The 27,695-nt window shown below is 33.5% G+C and overlaps 1 protein-coding gene across 3 annotated transcripts in view; it reads right to left on the bottom strand.

Annotated features, from left to right (window-relative positions):
- The window catches only part of LOC140437742 (fatty acid synthase-like), an 85,603-nt gene that overhangs the window by 53,419 nt on the left and 4,489 nt on the right, over positions 1–27,695 (bottom strand). For all 3 annotated transcript variants that reach the window (XM_072527436.1, XM_072527437.1, XM_072527438.1), the window contains exons 4-14: positions 25,786–25,993; positions 22,982–23,185; positions 19,677–19,957; positions 15,278–15,420; positions 14,514–14,655; positions 12,279–12,492; positions 8,829–9,017; positions 8,427–8,721; positions 7,798–7,894; positions 5,236–5,500; positions 1,426–1,661 (exon numbers count right to left, since the gene is read on the bottom strand). In XM_072527436.1, coding sequence (XP_072383537.1) covers positions 1,426–1,661; positions 5,236–5,500; positions 7,798–7,894; positions 8,427–8,721; positions 8,829–9,017; positions 12,279–12,492; positions 14,514–14,655; positions 15,278–15,420; positions 19,677–19,957; positions 22,982–23,185; positions 25,786–25,993 — 2,274 coding nt within the window. The remainder of the gene's footprint in view (positions 1–1,425; positions 1,662–5,235; positions 5,501–7,797; positions 7,895–8,426; positions 8,722–8,828; positions 9,018–12,278; positions 12,493–14,513; positions 14,656–15,277; positions 15,421–19,676; positions 19,958–22,981; positions 23,186–25,785; positions 25,994–27,695) is intronic.

Here is a 27,695-nt window from a genome sequence, read left to right as displayed (position 1 = left end):
TTGTTTTTAAAACCTTCTAATTGCCTTTTTAGATAAGCTCGAATTTTCGAGTAATTTTCAATATTAACATTATTTTTCAAAGTTATAACACTTCTTAGAATAGAATATATTGCCCATAATGAGGATCGTTTAAATTTCTTAGTGATTTCACCAAAATAAGCCAAGTACGTTTTCAGAAAATAAATTTACATTATTTGTTGTACGCCAATCCATAAATTGCTGATATACCTTTTCATATTTTCCCCTAATAATTTTTAATCTGTCAAAATAACGTCTGTTAATCCATGGTAACTCGACCAACTGACTTACAAGGCTTATGTGATATTACACATTTTTATAGAGCTTAAGCGTAATTTTTTTATTACGTGCTAGTCATTACGTGTCAGTATCTGTTTTGATGTATTTGCTTAGCATCCAAACAGTAGGTAATATACAATTTACTAGTAAGAGAGTAGAAAAAACATTTTAATGCTTTTCGAATTAACAAAACTGGAAAGCCATAAAAAAAGTCGTAAAATTTCCTCTCGTCTAAAAGTCACTATTAAATCAGCCCACAATATGAAATAACAATTTAATAACAAAAGTGTTAGTAAAATCATTTAAAATAAAATATTAAATTGAAATTTATTATTTCTTTAGCATCGAACTATAATTTGCTTCGACATAGAAGTTTGGTTCTCTCCTATGCTGTAGGAAAAAAATAACTCCACAACACAGAGTAGTGATGAAATAGATAAAGATGAATACAATAGAATTATGGGGGAATGGATGAAATGAAAAGAAGCGAGTGGTGAATTGTATGACAAAAAGATCTCGATGAAACTGAAGGAATTTTTTTTACAAAACTGCTATGATGTACGGAACTGAATGTTAGGCAGTTAAAAAGAAAGAGGAACAAGGAATGGATGTGGTGGAAATGAGAATATTTAGATAGATGAGTGAAGTGATAAAAAAGGATAACTTAGGAATAAGTATATTAGGGGAAGCATAGGGGTCGTACCAATTGATGCCAAAATGAGATAGCATAAGTTAAGATGGGTCGGGCATGTTCAACGTCGAGACGTTAATCACTCAATACGGAGTAGCAGAGGAAGACTTGGGAGGAGACGCTTGGACAAGACATGTCGGTAAAGGGGATTGATGTTGATATGATACAAGATAAAGACTTATATATATTTAGTGTTACAGTTTTAATCTATCTTTTTAAATAAGAGGTGGGGGGCAGTAGGAAACTTATTATAGGAAAATGCCTATAACTCAGGTTCTACTTAGCTAGCCTGTGTCGTTTTGGCCCTAATAAAAACGGACTCCGTATTATTTTTAATTGTAAAAAGCGATATTTTCCATGTGAATTTTGTTTTAAGAGCCACGGTTCTTCTTTTTGGGCATTACTTTAGAAAAAAATAACACAATAAAAAATCTTACCGTCAACTACATGTCCTTGCACAAAACTCCACTCTTGATCGGCGAACTGAACAGTTACCGATCTTGAACTACATTGAACGGCATTATTCAAATCTACCTCATACGATGGTACAAACCATTCACGTTTATGTTGCCATCTAATAAACGGTGAAATCATTCTTGTACCTCTACTTACAGGAAATGACACTTCTGGGTATAATTTAGCCAACTGAGGATTGTAACCATTAACATATAAACTAGAAAGAAAAACAATTACTATATTAATATTATCTGCACTTCATTTTAATATACTCCAGGTTTAATTAAAGTGGAACACTAAATATAGGGTACAAGTATAAGAAGATTATATTTAGGTTTCACAAATTTCTGCTATAAAAGGACTAAAACTAAAAAATAAATTATTAAAAAGAATGAAGATTGTTTCTCTAAGATGTAACGATGGTATCACCAGTGAGGGTCGCCGGCTTGCCATCCCTCTGTACGCACGCACTATTCTTCTTCATCCATCCATCTCCTCTAAGAAGGTTGGCAACCATCATGGCAATTCGCACTTTCGATACCGCTGCTGTAAAGAGGTCAGCAGTGTAGCATTTTATTTTGAAGTCCCCTCGTATATGTGTTAATTGAAATTCCCTTATATATGCATTATAATAACCAAGAATGTTTTCAATGTTTCTTAGTTCGTATCCTTCAAGTTATAATCTTTTTCGCTCTTTTTAGGTCGCCGCCGTCGATCATAAATCGTTTTATTGTTTATTTATGTCACGTTTTGTATTTATATTTATGTATTTATATCAACGATATTGCGTTTTCAAATTAATTTACGTCTTAATTTCCGTTGTGTTTAGTATATACCCTAAGTGCTTTGTTTGTTCTAACTTATGCGAGCAATTTTTAAAGATAATTTCGTCACTTTCGTTGGAGCCGTGGTGAAGAGCGGTGATCTGATCTCCAGCGTCATGTCCAAATTCAATTTGTGGTTTTCTGTTTTTGTCCCTTTTCAGGGAAATCTTCGTCTTACGTTATGGAAATCAATTTTAGTAGCAGTTAATCGTCTAATTCCACCTGTTCCGGTTGTTTAAGAGGCAGAGTCATAAGTTTTGTGCTCAGTGCCGGCTTCGGCCTCAAATGGTCGATCCAATTTGCAGTGTGAGATCCAGTCCCTTTTGTTCGTGAGTTCGTGTCCAGGATTCAACTCCATCCACGTCAGATTTTCGTTCCAGATTATGGAAATGGTTTCCCTTTGTTCCAGAGTTTCGTTCTTGCAGTTTCAGTCCAGAGATGTAACAAGTTTCAGAGTTATGTGCGAAATAGTGAAATCCAGGTAACATTTTTTTATGTAAATTTAAAGTAAAGCAGTCATTTTTTAAAAAAAGTAATAATTGCTTTCATACAAAAAAGAATTTGTAATATTTAAAGTAGTAAATTTTATGGTTTGACTTTAGCTGTCAATTTATTTATTCAGTTTTGTTTTAAATTTAATGTTAATTTATGACAGCCCGTTTTAGCATTTTTGATTCGTTTTTTTTTTAATGAAAGGTTAACTTTCATGTAAATTTTGTAAGTTTTTGTAGTATCTCCAACTCCTGGAAATTGTAAACAGATGACACATGTAAGTTTTTTTTGTATTTTTGTATTTTGCAGCTATTGTTATAATATTTTGTATTGTCTTTTTTGAGCATTTTTGTGTTCTCGATGTTTTGTAACTATTTGTGGTGACACAAAAATAAACGTTAAATTTTGTTTCTTAACATTTGTTTATTTTTTTAACTAACCCTTTTTTTTGAGTTTCCATTTGGAAAAGATATGTTTTTTTATGTTTCATAATTATATCTCCAGTTACAACTAGCTGGTTGTAATAGGTATAATTAGGCACCTTAAGTGGCGCCCTATATTAAATTTCTTGAGGTGTTTCCGGTTTATTTTCATTCTGTTTGTCCCAAGAGATGTATGACCCTTTATTTCATTTTTCTGTATTTGCCCCAATCCAAACCCCCTTGTCTTTTACTTATCCACGACCCCAGCTCTCCAACTTACCCCTGAGTGCCCGTTTGCACAAGTAACGTTTATTTTGCTTACTCTATCTCCACCCCCACAGTTTCTATTCCCCAATCTTCTACCCCCATAATCTTACCCTATGGTAGGCAAAAAGCAGAAATGCAGTTAAACCAAGCTCTCAAATTGTTTAACCAGGAGATGCGTCTTCTTCCGCGACTCCTTCTACCCTGTATTCTTGCTTGTATTAATAATTGCAGCAAGTTATAACGCTCGCCCCTCATCACATGTCCCAGATATTGCAGTTTTCTGACTTTAATTGTATTTAAAACCTCTTTAGCTTTTCCCATTCTTCTCAACACCTTGATATTCGTGACTCTATCCACCCAACTTATTCTTAATGTTATTCTGTAGGCCCACAACTCAAAGGCTTCTAATCTGTCCGAAACATCTTTCTTTAATGTCCAAGCCTCCAACCCATAAAATAACACGGAGAACACGTAGCATCTCAGAAGTCTTATCTTTAAAGAAATTGAAATGTCCCTGCTGCTGAGTTCTTTTTTCGGTTTCAAGAATTTCTTGCCTGTCCTATTTTTGCCTTAATCTCTCTCGTCTGTGTACTCATTATTTTCGTTAATTATTGTACCCAGATATTTATATTTTTCAATTTTTTAATTTGTTCTCCATGTATTGTTATGTTTTCTTGGCGCTGTTGGGCTTTTCTAATTACCATAAATTGTGTCTTTTTTGTGTTTAGGGACAGTCCGTTTTCTTCACTGACTTCTACCACTCTGTCGACCATTTGTTGTAAATCCTCAAGACATTCCGCCAATAAAATAGTGTCGTCGGCAAACCGTATATTATTGATTGGTCGGCCGTTTACTTTTATTCCCATAGTTAGTTCTTCTAGTGCTTCCTGGATTATTTCCTCTAAATAGAAATTGAACAAAGTAGGAAAAAGGACACGGCAGTGCCTGACGCCCCTCTCAATCTGTATTTCATTTGAAAAGACGGTGTTTGTTCTCTTTTACCACAGCGATCTGATTATTATAATAGATAGCGCTAATGATCCTGATGTCTCTCATATCTAAGTTTTTCTTTTCAAGTAATTCGATAAGACGGTTATGTCTGACCTTATCGAAGGCTTTGTTGTAATCCAAGAAAAACATATATACTGGCTGATTAACATCCATGCACTTTGCACAAGTACATTCACAGCGAACAGGGCTTCCCTCGTTCCCAGTGCATTTCTAAATCCAAATTGTGTGTCACTTATGTCCTGCTCAAGTTTGTCGTGTATTCTCCGGTGTATAATTTTTAAAAATATTTTGAGCATATGACTCATTAAACTTATTATCCAGCGGTCTTGGCATTCTTTTACATTTGGTTTTTTTGGTAATGTTATGAATGTTGACATCAGCCAATCTCTGGAAATGATTTCTGTACTGTATATTGTATTGAATAAGTCGACCAATATTCCAATTTGCTGTTCTTCTATTAACCGTATTATGTCTATCACACGCACTATCACCGACACTTGGAAGTCAGCGCCAACCGTCTTGGAAGTTCAAGTTATAGTACTGATCTGGTAAGAGCTTCTAACCGTGTCAGAAAGAATTATTGTTGTTATTCAGACTTACTTGGCCTCTGTCTTGAATGCATCAGCCATGTTTGCTGCAACATTTTTCTCTTAAACAAGGAAGTTCCACTAGCTGGTTTTAAAAATATTATAATTCTCTTTTGATTGTCGTTAACTATTACAGTTTTATTGTCGTTAAATAACATTCGTACTTTTTTACTTTAACATATACCTACTTTCCCAAAATTTTTAAAAATCCGGTTAAATAGTTGTCCTCGTGTTTAGACACCAACGGAATAACTTCAGCATCATCAATAGCAACATCCAATATTGAAATTGAACCAAAACTTAGCACTAGTGAATTACTTTTCATATGCTCCAATTTATTGGAAATGCCGTTAACCAAAGGTTTGATGAAGTAATCGGCTGTTTTAAAGTTCTTAGAGTTTCCGTTGGAAGGATTTTCCAAAATTTCTGATAAGTTGGCCGCTAATTCTTTTTCTAAAAAATTATTAAACTATTAAAGTAACGATTACTAAATGTAAGTTTTACAATATTCAAAGAATATAGTAAATAAAATTGGAATAAGTTTTCCCTCAACATTTTTCAAACTTTTCTCAGAATTATCCATACACGAATTTACAAGAAGTGCGAGTTCCATATGAGCGACACTCAATTCGGATTTCGAAACGGATTGGGAACACGAGAGGCTTTTTTTGCTTTAAATGTGTTAACGCAACGATGCAGAGACCTGAATGTAGATGTATATGCATGTTTTATTGACTATCGAAAAGCATTTGACTGCGTTAACCATCATCAAAAGATGATCGAAATTCTGAGAACAACTGGAGTTGACGAACAAGACTTGCGAATTATCTCAGAACTATACTGGCACCAAACGGCAACAATTGAAATAGAGCACACAACATCCGAAGACATACAAATCCGACGAGGAGTGAGACAGGGTTGCGTCTTATCACCGCTACTTTTTAATTTGTATTCGGAGTCTATATTCAGAGAAGCATTAGACGAGGTCCAAGGCGGAATTAAGATTAACGGAATCAGCATAGACAACATCAGATATGCTGATGATACCGTCTTAATAGCAAGCAACGCACAAGAACTACAAAATATAATAAATGCGGTAGTTCACCACAGCGAAATGTTCGGTTTACATCTAAACGTTTCCAAAACTAAAACTTTAGTATTTTCAAAGACACCAATAAACGTACCAGGTAAATTCCATAAAATATTTGGGAACAAATATCAATAGTCAGTGTAATCCAAAAAAAGAAATCCTATCAAGAATCGAACAAGCAAGGAAAACATTCATGGGCATTAAAACATTTTTTACAAGATCAGACCTTAGTCTACAGCTTAGAATCCGAATGATCAGATGTTACGTTTTTTCTGTCTTACTGTATGGCTGTGAAAGTTGGACAATGGACTCTGAAATAGAAAAAAGAATAGATGCCTTTGAGATGTATATATACAGAAGAATGTTGAGGATTCCATGGGTACAAAGAGTTACTAATGTTGAGGTACTTCGTCGCATGTGTAAACAAAAATAATTATTACTAAGAATAATCAAAGAGAGGAAAATGTAGTGCTTGGGTCATGTGCTGAGAGGCGAAAGATATGAATTACTTCAAGTTATACTGGAAGGAAAAGTACAGGGCAAAAGATCAGTAGGAAGACGCCAGAACTCGTGGCTGAAAGACCTGAGGAGATTGTTCGACCGCTCATCCGCAGAGATCTTTCACGCAGCAGTTTCCAAAACTACAATTGCCATTTGGATCGCCAACCTTCGAAAGGAGAAGGCGCAATGAGAAGAAGAAAGAAATAGAGACAATTGAGTGCTTAAATTTTCTTATAATGTACTTAATTATTTAATATTATACATCAAAGCAAAAAGTGTGTGTTGGGAAAGTAAATGCGAATAGCTCAACAAATCTATATGTTTAATAAGATCAAGAAGAGCATGGAAAACGGTAAAAAAACCTGAGAGCAAACAGAAAAGAAATGAGTAGAATAGATTTAATAGAAGAAAGATCTTGGATAGAACATTGCTCACAACTTCTAACTGAAACAAGACCGCAATTCACGAACAGCATTACAACAAAGTATGAAGTGGAATACGATGAAGACGCTGAAATAACAGAACAGGAAGTCGAAGATGCAATAAGAATCCTAAAAATCGAAAAGCAATCGGACCACAAGGTATACCAAACAAATTATTAAAACACATCCCACAAGTATTGCAGGAATTAATGGCGTAGGTCTTTACTTTGTTCTATAACAGACATATTAAGCCAATAGAAATCGATAATTGGAGTGGATGTTGCCGACACAATAAACTTGATAGGGTGGGAAACGTAGACAGTAGATAAATGAAAAATGATCTAGACATAATAGATACTATCGAAGCCAAAAGACTAAACAGGTATGGAAATCTGTAGAGAATGACTGAAAATAGGTGGCCAAAAAACAAAGATAAATGGACCCTGCCCACAAGAAGAAAACGAGGTAGACCAAGACAGTCACGGAGAGAAGATGTCGAAGATGCAATGACCGGCAGAGATTTAAAAACTGAAGATTGTTTCGAAAGAAAACGCTGGAAATTAGGATGCGAGAAACGGCGCCAGCTTTAGAAGACTTGCCTATTATATATACATCAAATATCATTAATCATGTGAAATAATGTCGTTCTTATTATATTTAATAGCATATCATTGTTTTTTTAAAATACTTTTCAAATCAAAAAAAATGAACAAGACCATATATAATAATATACCTACTTATTGAAGAAGATTCCACTGATCCAAAGTTTGCTCTAAATTTATCCAATAAAGCGGATACATTACTGGTTCCATGGTTGTTGACTATATTGTTAGCCTGCAATTAACACTTTTTTTAAAGAAGGTACACACATTTAAAGTGTTTGGAATAGAAATTAGATATTTATATTTCCGAACTAGAAAATGGCACACATTTTTCAAGTTTTCAACATCTCTGGACCAATCAAATTTTTAACGTTAGTTCTTTAATAAATCGTGAAGCTCAATTTCCAATATTTTAAAAACTAATGAGCTCCAATTCGCAATCGTCAAACAGTTACAAATCTGATTTGGTCAGAGCGTATTGTCTATAGGGCCGTACTGATCAATTCTGCAATTAAAGAGAATTGGCGTGCAAGGTAAAAGTGCATTGGACCGTGTTTAAACCTGCATGGCAGTTACGTGTCTAAATATAATTAAATCGATGCCTAAGATTGCATAGATGCTCTATATCTACAAAAGTACACATGTAAGCATATGTTTTTTATTGCATCAACGAGCTGGTACTTTTGAAAACATAGTTTTCAATGTTTTATTGTTACATAATAGTAAATCGTTAAAAAAACATGAATAAAAATAACGATACTTACAATATTTATTTCTTTTCCTTTACAAGTAGCATTTATTCTCTCAACGACGTCATTAATAGTACAGGCGCATTCGAGAGTTTGTTTAAAAGTTAATATGTTGTTAAAGTATGCAGCCAGTAGTTCCCCAAAAGAGTATCCAAAACAGTTTATCGGCTGAACTTCCAAAGTTTTGAAAATATCTATTACACCAAGTTGAACTAATATACTTCCTAATATTTGATTTTTACTACTTGGTTCATGTGCTTCGAGAGCATCATTAATATTAATTCCTTTGGGAAGCAAAATTTTATGTGCCCTAAAAATGTTAAAATGTATATAACATTCACAACACATTAATTAACCATTTCAAGAAAATAATTAATCAAAGAAATTCCACTATGAACAATAAAAATACAAACTTACTTTTCTAAAGTAATCGCAAAAGCAGGTATCAATTTGAGACATTTTCCTAGCTCAAACCATTCATTTAGTTCACCAAAAGCAAAGTATAAGTGTGGCGTGTTTATAGAGGAATAACCTGTAAATCTATATAATTCTCCAGATTTTCCTACTATAGAATAACCCCTACAGCGATGGTTTAAAATTTGTTTTCTGAAATAAAAAGAAATTAAAATAAAAAAGGATAACATGGTACAGCTAAAAAGTCGAAACTATTTTGTATATGCATGAAAGGATGGATTCTCAAAGAAAATAAAACTAACTCAAGCAGAAAGACGTTTGAGATTTAATATCAATGCAGGGCTCCTACCAACCGCTTATACGTATTTCGACCTTATTAGGTCTCCTCATAGTAGAAATCCAAAGATTTCTTACTTGGTAAAACTAAAATTCAGATATTTGGCTACTGTGTTTTCTACAATATACAAAACAGACATATTGATGAATTAGCCGACAAGGAGAATCTACAATTTGCATTCCACGATCTGTCTATCTACCACGACAAAAATCCTAGTACTCACGAACTTGAGTAACTAAATAAAGCATAAAGACGTTTGAGATTTAATTATAATGCGGGGCCCCTGCCATCCGCTTATACGTATTTCAAGCTTTTAAGGTCTCCTTAGTGACTTATACAGAAGTAGCCCAGTCGGTTATACAAAAATCATCGATTTCACGGCAAAATGTTTCGCAGATATCTGAAGCTTTTAAGACATAGGTGGGGGTTACTAGATGACGAATAGATAAAAAGATACTCCTATTTTTACCTTGCGTTTTTTTTAAACAATAATTTATGGTCAGAATTTGGTTTTTTATCTATAAGTTTTTTCCCTTATAATTTAAATAAACAATATTTAAACCATTTTTTTATATCAAGAATATCTTTATTTTCCCGATTTTTCAATTAAATTTGATGAATAATTTACGGAGATATATGCAAAAAAGCAGTTTTTTTGCACTAATTTATAAATTTAATCAATTTATTTATTAACAAAATAAAATGTTATTAATACATTTCAACATTGAGGAACTACCGTCCTTTAAATTTGTGCGAAATTTCCCCCCGATAGGTCAAATAGTTTAAAAGTTATTCAATTTGTTTATCCCTGGGACTAATTATTTAAACCATTGAACTTGCCCTATGAATGATGCTAGACACATTTAACAAATTTCATAGAATTCTTTAAGACTAATACTATCTCAGAAGTTAAATGAATATTGAGTTTTCATTGAAATTATTTACAAAATAAACGTTTGAAAAAGGGGTATGTTTTTTACTTATAAACAATTGTAATAACTTCTATATTTTTTAAGCTACAGACTTGTACGTACAACCATTCGATAGCTGGTAAAAAAACTCACATTTAACAAAACAAATAAACCTTTTACGAATAATAGGAACGAAGTTAGCGACAATTATTTTGTTAATTATATCTCCATTGTTCATAAACATTAGAAGAAGTAAAATTTGCTAGGAACCACCCGAAAGTGGGAAAAACCCCAAAGCTAAAACTGGGTACTTGGAACGTTAAAAGTCTTTATACCGCCAGTAAACTAGACAACATAATACAAGAAATGGAATGATGCGACCTAGGCATAGACATAGGAGTTAGCGAAATCAGATGGCCTAACAGTGGTACATGTACTAAAGAAAAAGCGACACTATATTACTCAGGAAATAACCTATCTCATCATTATAACGGAGTTGGATTTCTAGTTAACACAGCCTCAAACAAATTAGTAAAGAACTTCATAGCATACTCAGATAGGGCAGCACTACTACAAGTCCAAGCCGATCATGTTGACCTTAACATTATACAAATCTATACATCAATCTTGGTCAAGCCTGAAAATAAAGGAAAACAATTGTACAGAGAGATCAAGGAGTTACTGAAACTGATCAAGAAGAACCAGACACTTATAATTATGGGAGATTTCAATGCGAAGGTAGGGCGAGGATGTGTTGAAGATAGCGTGGATGACTTTGGTTTAGGAGACCGAAGCGAGAGAGGTGATATGCTAATGATTATGAGTTCTATTAAGAAGAAAAATTAGTCATTACGAATACCTGATACAAACTGTTACCTCGGAGACTCTACATCTGACAGTCTTCACAACATACGCATGACAACATCATAAAAAAATCAAATTTTTTTTTTATTGATTAGTAGTAGGAAAATTGACAATTAAGCTTAAAAAAATCCATAAAAAAACTGATATAAACAGCTTAAAACAACGTTAAACTAAAAGTCACAGAAAAATTAAATGAGGTAATAGCGGATATCACGGCAAGATCTAAATAGCCGGCCAGTATAGAAGACAAATGAAATTGTATTAAAAAGACTATCGTAACCACCACCAAGTCTCTGATCGCTTCGCAAAAATACAAAAAGAAGAATTGGATGACTGACGAAATATTATCAATGATGGACGACCGCAGATTATTTAAAAACAAAGACTGAACCAAACATCAGCAGATTAACCGACAAATACGAAAAGAGTGTCGCAAAGCTAAAGAACAGTGGCTGCTAGACAGGTATGCAAAAATGGAGGAATTGGAAGAAAAACATGACCACTTTAACATACATAAACTCGTTAAAGAAGTGACAGCTCATACAAAACCTTGCAGTTTTAACAGTATTGTGAAGGATAATGAATTAATTATTGATCCCAAGGATCTACTTCAACATTGGAGAAACTACACACAGCAACTACATTCAGATAATACTAGAAGAAACTTTGAAAGTGAATATAAAAGTGAACCCTCCCCCAAAATATTGAAGTCAGAAGTCGTAAGGGGAATCAAACAGAGCAAATGGGGAAAAGCACCAGGCCCAGACGACATATACATAGAGGTTCTAACAATGTTGAGTGAAGACAATATAGACGCCTTGGTAGATCTTTTTAATGATATTTATGGGTTTGGTCAAATACTACAGGATTGGCTTCAATCAACCTTTATACCAATCCCAAAAAAAGAAAAACGCTAATAGTTGCGACCAATTCCGAATGATCAGCTTATTGATCCAGGTCCTAAAACTCTTCTTACAGATAATTCACACAAGAATATACAACAGATGTGAAAGTGACATTAGCCCCACACAGTTCGGTTTTAGACAAGGATTTGGCACAAGAGAAGCACTTTATAGCTTAACTGTCCTACTTCAGAAATGCAGAGATCAGCAAAAATATGTCTTCCTATGCTTTATAGATTATCAGAAAGCGTTCGATTGTGTTAATCATTTAGAATTAATAAGATTGCTCCAGAAACGTTCGGGAGATGAGAATGACCTTAAAATCATAAAGAACCTTTATATGAATCAAGTGGCATATGTGAGAGTAAAACAGTCTAGAACATGCAGTTTCTAAAGAAGTACAAAAATATCAGTTGTTATTGTACCATATAACACTTACCTAAATACATTATGTAATAGTCGAACGTATTCAGCATCCAATGTATGTGACTTGATCTCATCGAAAATCGTTAAAAGTGCTTCAGACGTTCTACCACTGGCACATATTACTCTTGGTATATCGTCGTTTGGTAGACCGTGGTTAATTTTTTCTTTAGGATAACCTCTTAACAGTACATGACAATTGCCTCCGCCAAAACCAAAATTATTAATACCTTAAAAAATTAATAAAACTCTTAGTCTCAAACAAAAATAGGAAAAACCTAAAAGAAAAAATATTTCAATTAAATTTTTCCAAGGATCCCTTCATCAAGGTACTACAATGACGAGGACCACCACTATTTCGTAAAGACCTAAACAAACCTAAAGTTACCTGAAAAGAACCAAAATATGTGAAAACATAAATCAAACTAATGTTATTTAGGATTTATTTGTGAAAATACAGAGTACCTACACAAGAACATTATTAGTTTTAATTTTCACTCCTCAATTAATGAGATACGTTGAATTTAACCTTAGAATCCATTATTTCTGTAATGTTAGGTTCCAAACTTGAAACTTTGGTCAAAGTGGATGTCATAATAAAATTAGCGATAATCGTGTATAAAAATAATTGAGCACATAACGAAATTTCCTAAGTACAAGTCACATTACAGAAGAGAATACCTAACACAAGAAACAACATTAAGTAAAAGTATGAATTATATATTGAAGAAGCAGACCATGGTCCTGTTAAACTTTCGTTTCACAAAAAAATATTTTTAAAACGATTTAATCTTCAAAGAAAAAAGTTAAAAAAAGATACTTGTAGTAGATGTGAATGTTTCGAATTAGAAATTAAAAATTGCGCAGATAACGAAAAATTAAGCAAGTTAAAGGAAGAAAAAGATGTGCACTTAGAAGAAACTGAAAATGCACAATCTAGAAGAAAGCTAGACATGAAGATGAGCAACGATCAACCAGAAGTGGAAACCTTTTGTTTTGATTTGGAAAAAACTCTTCCCCTTCCGAGAATTCCAACAAATATCGTATATTATAAGCGTCAATTATGTATTTACAGCCTTGGTATTCATAGCGGCAAGGATAACAAAGGTCATTATTATGTTTGGATAGATGGTAAAGCTGGTCGGGGAGATCAGGAAGTAGGCAGTTATCTTAAGAAACACATTGAAGAAAATGTTACTTCTGCAAAACATGTAATTTTGTGGTCAGACTCTTGTGGCGGCCAAAACCGCAACATCAAAATAGTTTTGATTCTGAAAACGATTTTGGAAACTAAACCTACCATTGACAAAAATTACATTATGCTATCTCTTTCCTGGTCATAGTTTTTACCCAATGATAGTGGTTTTGGATAGAGAAATTGAAATAAGAAAGGATAAACCACTGAGTATTTTTATGAAAACTAATTTTAACACTAGTGAAGTCGAAGTACATCTTCACAAGAAATTTCAAAAAGGACGGCCCGTTACAATGCAATCCCTAAGTAACCAGTTTTTCCTCTTTGGTCCACAGGCAAGCCACTTTCTGTGTCTAAGCTTAAGGACTTTACATCTTTAATGCACCTAATACCAAATAATGCAAAACCTCTGTATCGCTCCCTTTTCGGTAACAATACAGTAGAAGATGACATTGACGGATTTGAAGACTTAGACTTTGGCATACAAGATAAGTAATGTTTATTTACTATTTTCATAATATTTACAAAATTGTTTTTTACCAACTGTTAACACTAAGTTCAAGTTTTTTTTATATTTTTGATTACGTAATATAAACTATTCAAAACAACGATTTTTATTGTCATACCCAAAAAGAAAAAATAGCTTGTGGCCTACTAATCATTTACTAAAAGTAATATTTTAGTTACGCATCACTAGACAAAACGACCTCCATGTCGCTTGGTCTATTGATGTATAACACAATTACACAATGTGGCGAAAATCGTAAGTCGACCAAAAGCATTTATATTTATTTTTCGTTTTTCTTTAACATTGGCAAAGTTACTATTTCGCACTTAGAGAAAACATAAAAAACTGTCTTCGAAAACAAAAAATTACGACAATTGTAACATATAGTGAATTTTAATAGAGTGAAAACTTTGAAGTCAAATATCTCAAAATCAATTTTTGGTGTTTGGTCTAGTGATGCATACCGTCGCGTCGTCCAATTGTAATGCTAGGTAAAGAAGCATCCGATTTCATTATAATATATGTTTAAATAGTATATATATACAAACCAATCAATCCTCTTTTGTCTTTAAATGGCCTCTTCTCGGTAACAACAATCATTCTTTTTTCTACTAGACCTAGAATTTCATCTCTTGGGCAAGTGAAGTTAATATTAGGTGGAATTAAACCAGTTTCATATGCTATTATGCTCTAAAATAAACAAATAAGTGATTGTCAATACTGATATAATTTATTCTTGTTTATTATACATATATATCTGGCAATGAGTTGAAGCTACAAAATTTTGATCGAAAATATTAAGTCATACAAAAACATATTTAATGTTACCAACCAAAATAATTACAAGATTGATGAAAGATGCTTTTAGACATATCAGTAAATCGATATTACGATTAAAGTAAATCTATTTTTAAGAAAAATATAATTAATATTACGTAAGCGTTGTAAAAGGGAATGCTAAAAAGATTTAAAAACCAAAAAATAGAGAAATATGAAGATAAATTAGCGTCTAACAATAGCACATTATTTATTCCAATATCTGGTGACTTGATAAATAACCTACTTCGCCGATAAGTTTGCCGATAAGTGCAAAAAACATTATTTCTAGAAAGTTGATTTCTAAAAAGAATCTAAAATTAAATATTTTACATTTACTTTTATTTACTACACTTACTTATGTGTATATATTTTTTTATTGATTACATTACGTGCGTGTACTCTATTTATTAAAAATATTATGTATAGAAATTTATGAATTTGAAGAGTTGGATTGAATATTATTATTAACGTAAACATTATAATTAGTACTTACTTTTGTTATTGAACATAAACCCGACGAAGGTTCAGAATGACCAAGGTTCGATTTAACAGAACCAATAAGAAGAGGATCTTTTCTGCATTTGGCAAGGACGTCGTCAATTGCTGCACTTTCTTCTGGATCACCAACAAAAGTACCTTAAAAGATTTTTAAATACAATAAAATTATTTATTTTAATTATTTATATTATGTATATATATATATATATATATATATATATATATATATATATATATATATATATATATATATATATATATATATATATTATTGTGATATTTAAAGTCTTGGTGAGCCAAGCAATAATTAGCTAATTAATTTTTGATTAATTAAAATTATTTAAATGATATGATTATGACTCTATCACAATTTTTAATTCTTTTATCTCAGGGTTAAATTCGTGCTTCAATATCTATGCTATTACATGTGAAAGGTAAGGTCCAGAGAATACCGGAATAATAAAAAACACATATGATCTAACACTATATATTGAAATAAAAATAATGAAATAATTCACACTCAAAAGTTTTCAATAAACAAATCTCATATAAGGATTCTCAAAATTTTGTTCTCCGTACGTGAACAATCAAAATTAATGGTACAAACAATATTAATTGAAAAACTCAAAATTCCAAACTATTCTAACTCTCCTAATCAAAATATTTATATCCTTTCTAAATTACGTGTAAAAATTGTGTTATCAATAAAAGAAAAAAAAAACTGCAGAAAACAAAAATATCTCTCTCTGATGATGAGTGGTCCAAATCCTTGTTCCTTGTAGACTGTATTATCTCCTCTCAACCGCTCCCTATGTAATCAGCAATCTTACAACAGATTGTTGCAAGTATATCGTCCTTAATGATCTCCTTCAAAAGCAACAATCATTCAAATTATGATAGCCTTTCTCCTCTCGATAAACTGAATCTCTCGTTGGCCCGAGTGAAAAATGACTCTTGGAATATCTTCTCTTTACGATAAACTGAATCTCTCGTTGGCCTGAACAGTGACTCTTGGAATATAAGTAGGAAAATATGACTTACAATATTTTGCTGCTTCAGCTTCTGTCAGATACACTAACTCCACAAAAACTCACTAACATTCAACACTACTGCTTGCTACATTTCGGAAACCGCCAGAGAACAATCACCGTTCGTCCTACAGACTTGGAAAACCAACTGATTATCCTTTCTCTCTCCTCAATCTCGCTAAACTTTTTCCTACATACTTATCCCACCTTTTTCAATCTCCGCCAATCAAAACTCGTCACAATTCCCAGATTTTTTCATTTCGATAACAAACAAATTTTTACCTATAATTATAAAATTTCCTAAAACTTATTTACAAATAATATTTTCTATAATTCTTAAAAACTAACAAAAACCTCTTTCTAAAATCTCTTCTATTTGTCTCTAATCACTGCATTAATGTATTTTGGAAAACCCGTTTCAATTGTCTTTGGATTTCACTTAAAATTATGCGGGTCACTCAAGTATAACAAAGAAATAATTTATGTATAGCTTACATTTTGTTTAGTACAGGTAATCCAAGAATTTAATAACTTTCCTTCTTTGAAATGTTTGTTGTTTATTATCTTACTTATCTGAATTATTTTAATGTTTTTGAACTTTGAAATATTTTAATCAACCCAATATTTTTCTCGATTTTGCATATCATAACAATATATATATATATATATATATATATATATATATATATATATATATATATATATATATATATATATATATATATAATATATATATATATATATATATATATATATTTATATATATAATAAATATGTTATTTATTATATATATAATTATTAATATAATTATTATATATATAATTACCAGATGTTCTCGTGGATGAGGTAGAGGCAGCTCTTAAGAGCATGAAGAACGGCAAGGCAGCCGGTAATGACGGTGTTACAGCCGAACTTCTAAAGATTGCTGGTCAAACAACTTGGAAAATCCTAGCAAAAATATACACAGACTGCCTAAAATCGAGACATATTCCAAAAAAGTGGAATTCAGCCAACATAATCCTTATTCACAAGAAAGGTAGCAAGGAAGACATTAGAAATTATAGACCGATCAGCTTGCTACCTGTGATATACAAGGTATTCACCAAAATCATTAACAACAGAATACAGAACACACTTGACGCTGCACAACCCCGAGAGCAAGCAGGCTTTAGAAGTGGCTTCAGCACAATGGATCATATTCAAACATTAAGGGAAGTAATGAGCAGAACAAAAGAATATGATCTACCACTGGCGCTAGCATTCATAGACTTCGAGAAAGCATTTGACTCCGTATACCCAAGAGCAGTCATAGAAGCTCTTGTCGACCAAGGAGTAGATAAACCATATGTCGAAACGCTAGCAAATATATACAAAGAGGCCACAGCTAGAGTAAGCATATATGAAAATACCCCAGAATTTCCCACTCAGAAAGGAGTCCGACAAGGAGACACCATATCCCCTAAGCTCTTCAATGCAACCTTAGAAAATATCTTCCGGAAATTAGACTGGAACAACCAAGGTCTATGTATAGATGGAGAATACCTAAACCATCTTAGATTCGCTGATGACATCATTCTAATTGCTAGAAGTCCTGAAGAATTACAACTGCAAATTAATGACCTTAATACAGCCAGCAATGAGGTAGGCCTAAAAATGAACCTAGCAAAGACTAAAATAATGTGCAATGATCTGATCGCCAACGTGGAAATAAAAATTAATGAAACCTCGCTAGAAGTAGTAGATGAATACATATACCTGGGACAGCTCATACATAAATCGGGATCACTACTTCCGGAAATCAACAGACGAATAAAACAAGCGTGGTCAGCATTCGGACGAAATTCCATAGTCTTCAAGTCCAAAATGCCACTATACCTCAAGAAGAGAGTATTTGATCAATGTATATTACCCGTCTTGACATATGGATGTGAAACTTGGATATTAAAGAGAGAAATAACGTCGAAACTCCAAGTAACTCAAAGAGCAATGGAAAGATGTATGCTAGGGATAACAAAGAGGGATCGTAAAAGAATTGAATGGATACGGAGGCAAACCCAGGTGACTGATGTAATCCAAAGAATAAAATCCCTGAAATGGCAATGGGCAGGACATATGGCAAGAAGAACAGATAACAGATGGACCACTAGAACAACTATGTGGTACCCCAGGAACGCTAAGAGACCAAAGGGGCGCCCAAATCTCAGATGGGATTATGATATTAGAAAATTAACAGGAACAACGTGGTCTCGAATAGCACAAGATAGAAAAATATGGGCGCAAATGAGCGCAAATTATTAGAACAACGTATAACTAAGACATCGTCGAATAATAATAAGAACATAAAATAACATTGAAATAAGGGAGGCTGCACCGTAATTGGAAACGGTTGATAAAGCTGCACATGATGATGATATATATATTTAAATTTTCAGTTTCAATATTTCCACTTCGAAGTGGATTTCCGAAGTGGAACTTGAAACGTCAATAAACTTATTTTAAGCTTCAATTGTTGCTTATTCCTATTAAAACAGTAATTACTTTAAGATGCCATAAGAAAATAGCTTCAGAACAATATTCGTTGCTAAAATATTTCCTACAAGGTTTTAACCCTAACGTAGAAGATTATGTCCTCGTAGAATTTCATCCACCAAGTTATATTTTGTGGGGAAAATATTACAGATAGAACAAGATGGAGAATATTGCATATCATTTTTAAGACTTAAGGATAATTATAGTGAATAGTTTGTTATGCCCATTGTTTCTGATATAGCTTCCGTCAACAAGAAAGATGTGAAATATATTTTGCCGAGACCAATACTACGTGGCAGCACAAAACGACAACAACGCTATTTTGCGTTTACAGTGTCTTTTTCTTTATTAAATGTCAGATAGGAATTATACCTATCTTCAGTTTTATTGTTCTTTTCAACTATTCTTGTGCTTTTAAACAATAAAAATTTGAAATCTTACTATAGTTTCTGTAAATCTAATTTTTATTAGCTATGTTTAAAATAAAGTAGTTTGGTTCAATGTGTACGCAGCACTAGTTCATTGTGTACCACCCGTGGGACACAATGAACCAAAGAGACTTAAAAGAAGAAAACCATATTAAGTCAAAAATATAAATCTTTATTAATAATTAAATTATGTGTAATATATTAAAAATATGTGTTTCTGATACTCGTACAATTTCGTGTTTCTAGGTTAACAGGGGACTGATCTAGACAATTTTAAATTTTGGATGGTTCATTGTTGAACACATGACCCTACGACTTTTTGTATTTTTATGTCCTAATATTTATGCACTCCCTATGCATGACACCAGTGGCGAAAACTGTTGAATGAGACTTTAACATTTAAACTTACCTGTTCCGTGCGCTTCAAGGAAGCTGACATCAGCTGGATTAATATTGCAGTCATTATAAACTTCTCTCATTAATTGCCGTTGTACTTCACCAGATGGATATGTTATTCCTGCTTCTTTATAACCATCGCAATTAGTTTTAATGTAAACAATGTCTGCATATCTTCTTTTAGCCACTTTACTTTTCTGGAGGATTATCACACATATAGTCTCAGCTCTAGCGTATCCGTTACCAGTTTTGTCAAAAACTTTACATAAGCCATCCGAACTTAAGACTCCTAACCTGGAAATAATTTTGAAATCTTGTTATAAAAGTATTATTGAAAGTTTCTTCAAAATTCGTACTAAAACCCATGAAACTTAAATAATGAAGTTTCTAAAATAGAATCACGTCTACCGACCTAAGTGCAGCGGTCATCATGATATCTCTACATATCAAAGATTCAAGATTCAAGATTTATTTAACTACGTTTACAAATTTTATATTTTTTTGATCAGATAAAAGGCATATATCGAGCACAGTTTAATTAAATCTTGCCCAAGTACTTTCGATCCCTAGATCATCTTCAGGGGCATCTGAAATAAGCCAAGAAACGTTTTTTTTATAACCAAAGAAATTGAATAACTTCGATAAAAACTCGAAGTTTTATGGTTGAGTTTTATGGTTCGAGTTTTTATCGAAGTTATTCAATTTCTTTGGTTATAAAAAAAAACGTTTCTTGGCTTATTTCAGATGCCCCTGAAGATGATCTAGGGATCGAAAGTACTTGGGCAAGATTTAATTAAACTGTGCTCGATATATGCCTTTTATCTGATCAAAGTTCATTTATTCGAGCATTCAACCTTATATTTAATTTTATATTTGTTTGTAGGAAGTCAATTATATGTATAAGTAAAAAAGATAATATATAACATACACAAAATACAATAGGAGATGAAAATACATTAATGTGCATAACATAAAATAAAACATAAAATATACAAAATAAGACATATACCAACATAGTGCGTACATCCATGTTCATGTTACTGCCTTGAAGTGATCAAAGTATTCACTAACAGATATAATAGTTATAATAATATATAATATTATTATAAATATTATTATTATATTATATTATATTATAATTATTTATTATAATATGTAATATTTAATTCTGTCTCAAAGTTGTATTTTGCCATCGGAATTTCTGTTAATCTATGTATCATACTATGATAGGCTGCCAGTTTATGTTGTGTGGGATGGGATGATGAATTGTGTATAGTCGTGTCAGTATGGGTAGGCTTATGAAATACGGAGAAGTCATCATCATCATTCAATCTTCGCTTATCCACTGCTGGACATAGATCTCCCTCATAATTTTCCATCTATTTCGATCTTGTGCCTCTTGCATCCAATTCCTATGACAACGTTTTAGATCGTCAGTCCAACGTGTTGGTGGACGACCTCTACTTCGGTAGGCATCATCTCTTGGTCTCCATTCCAGTATCCGCTTTGTCCATCTATTGTCTGTCATTCGAGCCACGTGACCTGCTCAGTTCCATTTTAGTGTTGCTACTCTCTCTACTGCATCAGCCACTCCTGTTCTTTGTCGTAGCTGGCGATTTGGGATCTTGTCTCGTAGTGAAACGCCCAACATAGCACGCTCCATCGCCCTTTGACACACACGGATCTTTTGAACTGTTCTCCTTGTCATGGTCAACGTTTCGGCACCGTAAGTTAACACTGGCAAAACACACTGATTAAACGTTTTTCTTTTAAGGCATATTGATATATCAGACGATTTGAAAATATGGTTCAGCTTGCTGAAGGCTGACCAAGTCAGTCTTATACGACGGAGAAGCTCAACGGTTTGGTTATCTTTTCCTATGCGAATCTCATGAACTAGGTATTTATAGGCCATTACCTGGTCTATGTATCTTGTTCCTACGCATATATCTTCGCTAACTACAAGATTTCGGAGATGTCATGTTTGTTTTTAAGTCTAAAAAATTTTTAAATCTTAAAAAATTATGGATTGGTTTTGTTCTGTTTCTATTGTAAATTCAATATGACTATGAAGTGAATTAATATACGATAAAAATTGGTCGAGTTGTCTGTTAGTTCCTGTGAAACATACTAGTACGTCGTCTATAAACTCGTCGTCAATATAAAAATGTTTGAATATGGAATGCTTTGAAATCTTTGTCTCTAGATGATCCATAAAAATATCTGATAGCAATGGGCTTAAAGGATTGCCAATAATTGTAAGTCCTGCACTGTTATTTGTATATATTTGACTATTAAATTCAAAGTAGTCCTGACTTATGAAAATTTCAAGAAGATGTAAAATTTCAGATGTAATAATTGTATTTGTACTATTTTGTTCTAAAAGTTTTTTTACTAGCATAAAAGTTTCTGTAGGAGGAATACTAGGAAAAAGATTTCTTACGTCAAATGAAATTAATCTGGAGTTGTTAGGTAATTGAAAATGTTGTATTTTATTAACTAGTTCTATTGCATTTTTTATGGTAAATTTTGGTGAAAATTTATTGTGTTCTAGAATAATCTCTAACAGTTTTTTTGAAAGTTTATATGACGAAGCTGTATAAATAGAAACTAGAGGTATTATTGGGTGATCCGGTTGGTGTAGTTTAATAAAAGAGTATAATTTAGGAGGCTGTGGGTTCATGATATTGAGGTATTTCTGTTCTCTTGGGTTTACTATTGATTTTGAATTTTCTTTATTCAATTTTAGATTTAGAAGACCTCGGTCCGTCTTTTGTGTAATATTTTAAGGCCCGTCCGGTAAAGGTTAAAATGGTTCAAGCTTGTAATTGGCTCATTGTTGACAATTAGTTGTATGAGACCAACGTCTTGTTTACTAACCACATAACTACATATTAATATAATACAAATAAACTTTAACTGAAATGTTTTATTAAAATCTCTCTAAAAGCTCTGAATAAAAAACCGAGTTTTTCCAGCGTTTAAATGACAGTTGGATCTAAAGATAATACTACAAAAAGAAAATTTTGATCCTATAGATTATGCTTGTCTGTTCGTCTGTCCGTCTGTCCAATCTTAGATCGAAAAAACAGTAATAAATACAGAAAATAACTAATAGCTTAATATAATTTTCCTTATCTAAAATTATTTTGGAATCAGATTAATGTATAATGTTTATTTGATAATTTTCTTGTTTTTAAAATTATAAGAAATTAATAATTTTTGTTTTACAAATTAAATATATTAGTAAAAGATTAAAAGAAACACGGAAGAGTTGCAGAAGAGTTATATAAAAATGTAAAAATGTGTTTTAGTTACCTTGAAAATTGTAGAGTAACATTAGGATGTAAAATCAAATTGGCTGCACACACAATAGCACTATCTACTAATCCCATTCTTAAATCTCTATATGCATTTTCTAAAGCAAACAACGAACTGCTACAAGCTGTATCTGCTACCATTGCAGGACCCTTAAGTTTTAAGAAATAACTTATCCTTTGAGCAAAAGACGTTCGCGTGCATCTAGAAAATAATATTTTTATAATAAAAGAATACCGAAAATAATAAAAATGAGATAGTTAAAAATTTTTTATAATGTAAGTATATTATCAACGTTTTTTAACTAAAATCTTTATATTAAAATATTCCTTACGTTCAAATTAGTAGTATAGTATAAATAATACACCAGTGGGCTCATACATTGCAATGTATTTGTGCCCTCCAAATTAAAAATCTGGCAGGACCCTGGGCTACCTGGCCTTTCGGCATACGCCCGTTAAAGAAACCTCTGCCCCCACGAGTCTAACACCAAAGTGAAGGTGCCACGCCACGTATACCAGAAACGTTTCGTGGGGCTCCACCTTCCCCGTAGTACCTGTGTTGCGAGTACCTTGCCTACTCGTTATTCCCACACCACGGGCGGGTAGGTTCGGCAGGCGGAGGAATTTCCACCTCGCGCGTAGACAGGTCGCCGCCGAGGATCTCTCCTCTACCACTCTTGGATCTCCCGGTGGGTACGTGCCGGGCCACCCACACCACGCCTGACACAAGGTCAGGAGAGGTATTTACGGGCCCAGCTCGTTCAACCTCACCAGGCTCTTTTGGAATGAGAGTAGAGTGGTCCTACGAGAGTCTCGTCTCGGATACTAGGAATGTAGACCGGTGACCGTGTCGCCGAAGCGACCGTGTGCGTTTCTACCAACCCGACACCTCAAGCGACGGCTCTCCACCTCCCGATTCCTACCCATTAGTCGCCTCTTACGACAGGCAGGGCTTTCTGACCCCGACCGTATTCTTATCTAAGCGAGAAGGGCCGAAAATGTGGGCTCATACAGGGGGAAACCGATTATGGAATAAGTTGCCAAATTAAAATTATGCTGGTTTGTGTATGTAGATCGATTTCATAAGATGACTTTCCGCAAAAGTTCAGCGATTCTTCAAAAACGACTTATTTGTTTTGAAAGTTATACAACAGACTAAAATATTATTTTGTTGTCGTCATAGCCTTAAATAGAAGGAAGCCAGAAGAAATTGAGTGGAGTGACTGTAAACGGCAATTGATTGGATCCCCCGTCACATGGTGATAGGCAAAATCACTAGTTATGTATAAACATACAATACAGAAACGCATAATACACAAACTTTTTCTTCTTCTTCTTCTAATGGCGCTACAACCCTTTGTGAGTCTTGGCCTGCTTAACAGTGTTCTTCCATTCTGCCCTGTCGGATACTTTCCATCGCCACTGCCTGATGTCCATGGTTTTAAGATCCCTCTCTACGTTGTCTAGCTATTTTTTACGGGGCCTTTCTCTTGTTCTGTTTCCTTGGGGCTTCCACCTCTGGACTACTTTTACAGCTCGATTATCTGGCATTCTTTCTAGGTGACCAAGCCAGTTTAGTCTTTGTGACTTTACAAATCTAACAATATCTGCGCTCTGCATTAGTTCATCCAGCTCGTGATTCATTTTAATTCTCCACGAACCATCGCTGCATTGGATTGGTCGAAATATCTTCCTTAGTATTTTGCGCTCAAATATTCTCAGTTGATTTTCATCATTGGTTGAGAGGGTCCACGTTTCACATCAATATGTAACCACTGGTCACATATACTGTTTTGTAGATTCTATGCTTAGACTGACGATTCAGTAACTTCAGTAACTAGGCTCACGAGCCTAGGTAGGGAAAAGTGGAGGCATATTTGTAGGATAATACAAAAACAAATATAACAAAACACAAAAAATAATCAGAATTGAATATTTTGAGGGCACTGACACCACCTTCAGATTTTTTTATCTAAGAGCATTGCAAATGCCTACAAGATCGACGAGAAGTGGGTAAATCGTCAGTTTTGAAAAACAAAATCCTCTTAACTTTTAAAGTTATACTTCTATACGCGCGCTCCACCTTGGAAATTTCTACGGGAGTGAATCGGTGAAAGCATTACATATGTAAGATAATGAGTAAGATAGATACAGAAGATATATTTTCTCTCTCTCTTCCTCTCTCGAGAATAAAAATGTTCCTTTTGTATATATATATTTAATATTATATATATATATATATATATATATATATACATATATATATATATATATATTATATATAATATCATATATATATATAATATTATATAATATTATATATATATATATATATATATATATATATATATAATATTATATAATATTATATATATCTTCTTCTTCTTCTTCGTCTAGCCATTTACGTCCACATCTGAACATAAGCCTCTTCAAGTCTTCCTTTCCATTGTTTTTTATTGTACAGGCAAACGCGTGTATAGAAGTATAACTTCCACCGGAGTCCCACTGAACTGCTACACCCGTTATTTTTTTTTTATTTATATTTTTTGCACAATTTTTAAAATAGTCTTTTTTGAAAACGATTTCCGATGTGGGAATTGATCGTTTTAGTTACATAAAAAAAAGTGTGAGTAAGCCTTTCTTCTATTTTCTTTTTAACTTTTGAAAATAGACTTACATTTGCCAAAAAAATTGCAATGTTTAAAGTTATGCTTAAATTCACATAAAAAAATTGCTAACTATGTATATTAGAAAAATTTTGACAGTATTAATAATGTAACATAATGTAGCATTGTAACATACCCAGTAAAACCTATCTTTGGATCTGGCCCAAGATGTTCAACTAATACACTTTGTTCGGTTTCATTGGTACAGGTACCAATATACACGCCTGTATTAGTTCCTTCAAAGTCTTCCAAATTCAAACCTGCATCAAAAATAGCTTCTACGGTTTTTTCAAGAAGAATTCTGCCTGAACAATCTTGAGCTTCGCCTTGTAGTGGATGTACACCTAAAATAGAAACGGTTTAAACAACGGTTTACAATGATAATTTTGAAAATAAGAAGTTAAATGTTATTTCGCCTGCTACAAACTCAACAGGAAATCTACGTGGGGAGCCTTAGAAAATGTAATATGTTCTAGTTTTCATTTTTGTTGCATTTATAAATTTTTGTTTATAAGTAGATTTTCTCAGTGGGGTGGTAAACTGTATTGAGCAGGTTTATGCTTATCTAGATACTAGTATATCACACCTATCGTATATCTACAGGTAGAATCATACATCCTGGATTTATGAATTTACAGAAATAAACGTTAATTTTGGACTCCATAAAATAAATTAAAGTAAGTATTGTGGGCGGATGGGATATTGTGACATTTGGAGAGAGGCTTTCGATAGTTGTCCTGTCCTCTCTATGGTACAACGAGCATGACCTCCCAATAGGTCCCAATTTGAGTTCTCATCCCCCTTCTTGGTTTAATTTCCTGACCGGAATAAGTAGATGAAAGGAGAGCCTGTACTGATCCCTCGAAGGAAGCTCACCTGATTCACGGATGGATTCAGAATAAACGAGCGGGCACGTACTGTAGTTATGGTAGCGGAATCGGATTTGAATCTAGCCAGGCTCTCGGTTCCCATGTATCAGTTTTTCAGGCCAAAATCTTTGCGATCCTTAAGAGATAATAGATAGCGCTTGCTCAGGCGGGACCATCTCTATCTGCTCTGACAGTAATGCAGCGCTAAGGGCTTTGGAAGCACCCAAAGTCAGCTCCAAGCTGGTTCTTTAGTGCAAGAGACAACAATAGGGTTAACTGAGTATGCCCTGGCAAGATAAAGCTCATCCACTATACCTGTGAGACTCTAACATTTTTCTTCTAACAACTCCTGCGAGGGTTCCAGGACTCCTGGGCCAGTTGTGGAGCTAAGAGACAGGCTAGGCTTCACAAAGTGGGGCCATCCAAAAGCCTTACAGCGCAGCTTTATATCCAAAAGCCTTACAGCGCAGCTTTATCTTCTAGATCGAAGAAGATGCTTTCTGGGGGTTAGTTTGCTTGTTGGCCACTGCAGACTCAGGTAATCCCTTCATCTGCTTGGATTGGCGGATGGCACACGGTGCCATCTGTATAATGAGGAGGAGGAAATATCCTCACATAGACGCTCGAAACGGCAAAAAGATTGGAAAAATTGGAGCCCCTGCACCCTGCATAAACGCCGAAGATTAGGTCCTATGAGCCTAGTCCATATGATAGGGATAATGCAATGGATCCGTCTTAGGGGGTCTAAGTGTCCGAAGAGCTCACAAATGGGCCCTGCCCCGATCTACCATAACCATAACCAAATTATTGTGAACTAATACTATAAATAGCTGAAGCAGGTATTAGGATCTGATCAGGTAAAAAACGCACCTTCTTAACTGAACAAAATTTTTATACTTAGAAATACAATTTAGAAATATCTTGTCAATATAACCAAAAGAAAATTCAACGCAATAAAGAACCTGATGTTTTCAAAGGGTATAAATTATACAGTAACACGCCCATTAATTCCTAAATGAGACATAATTAGTGCAGTTAAATAGTGCAAACGAGAACTAGAGAAAAGTACAAAATCAAAAGCACATGTTAGTAAAGAGGAACTGACAGCTGTTAAAGCTCTAAAAGAAGATGAGTACATAATAATATTAACAGCTGACAAGGGCAACGCAACCGTAAT

The sequence above is a fragment of the Diabrotica undecimpunctata genome, chromosome 3 (genome assembly GCF_040954645.1).
Source record: "Diabrotica undecimpunctata isolate CICGRU chromosome 3, icDiaUnde3, whole genome shotgun sequence".
Classification (NCBI taxonomy): Eukaryota; Metazoa; Arthropoda; class Insecta; order Coleoptera; family Chrysomelidae; genus Diabrotica; species Diabrotica undecimpunctata.
Note: the sequence above shows the minus strand (reverse complement) of the source record. Positions and strands in the feature narration are given on the sequence as shown.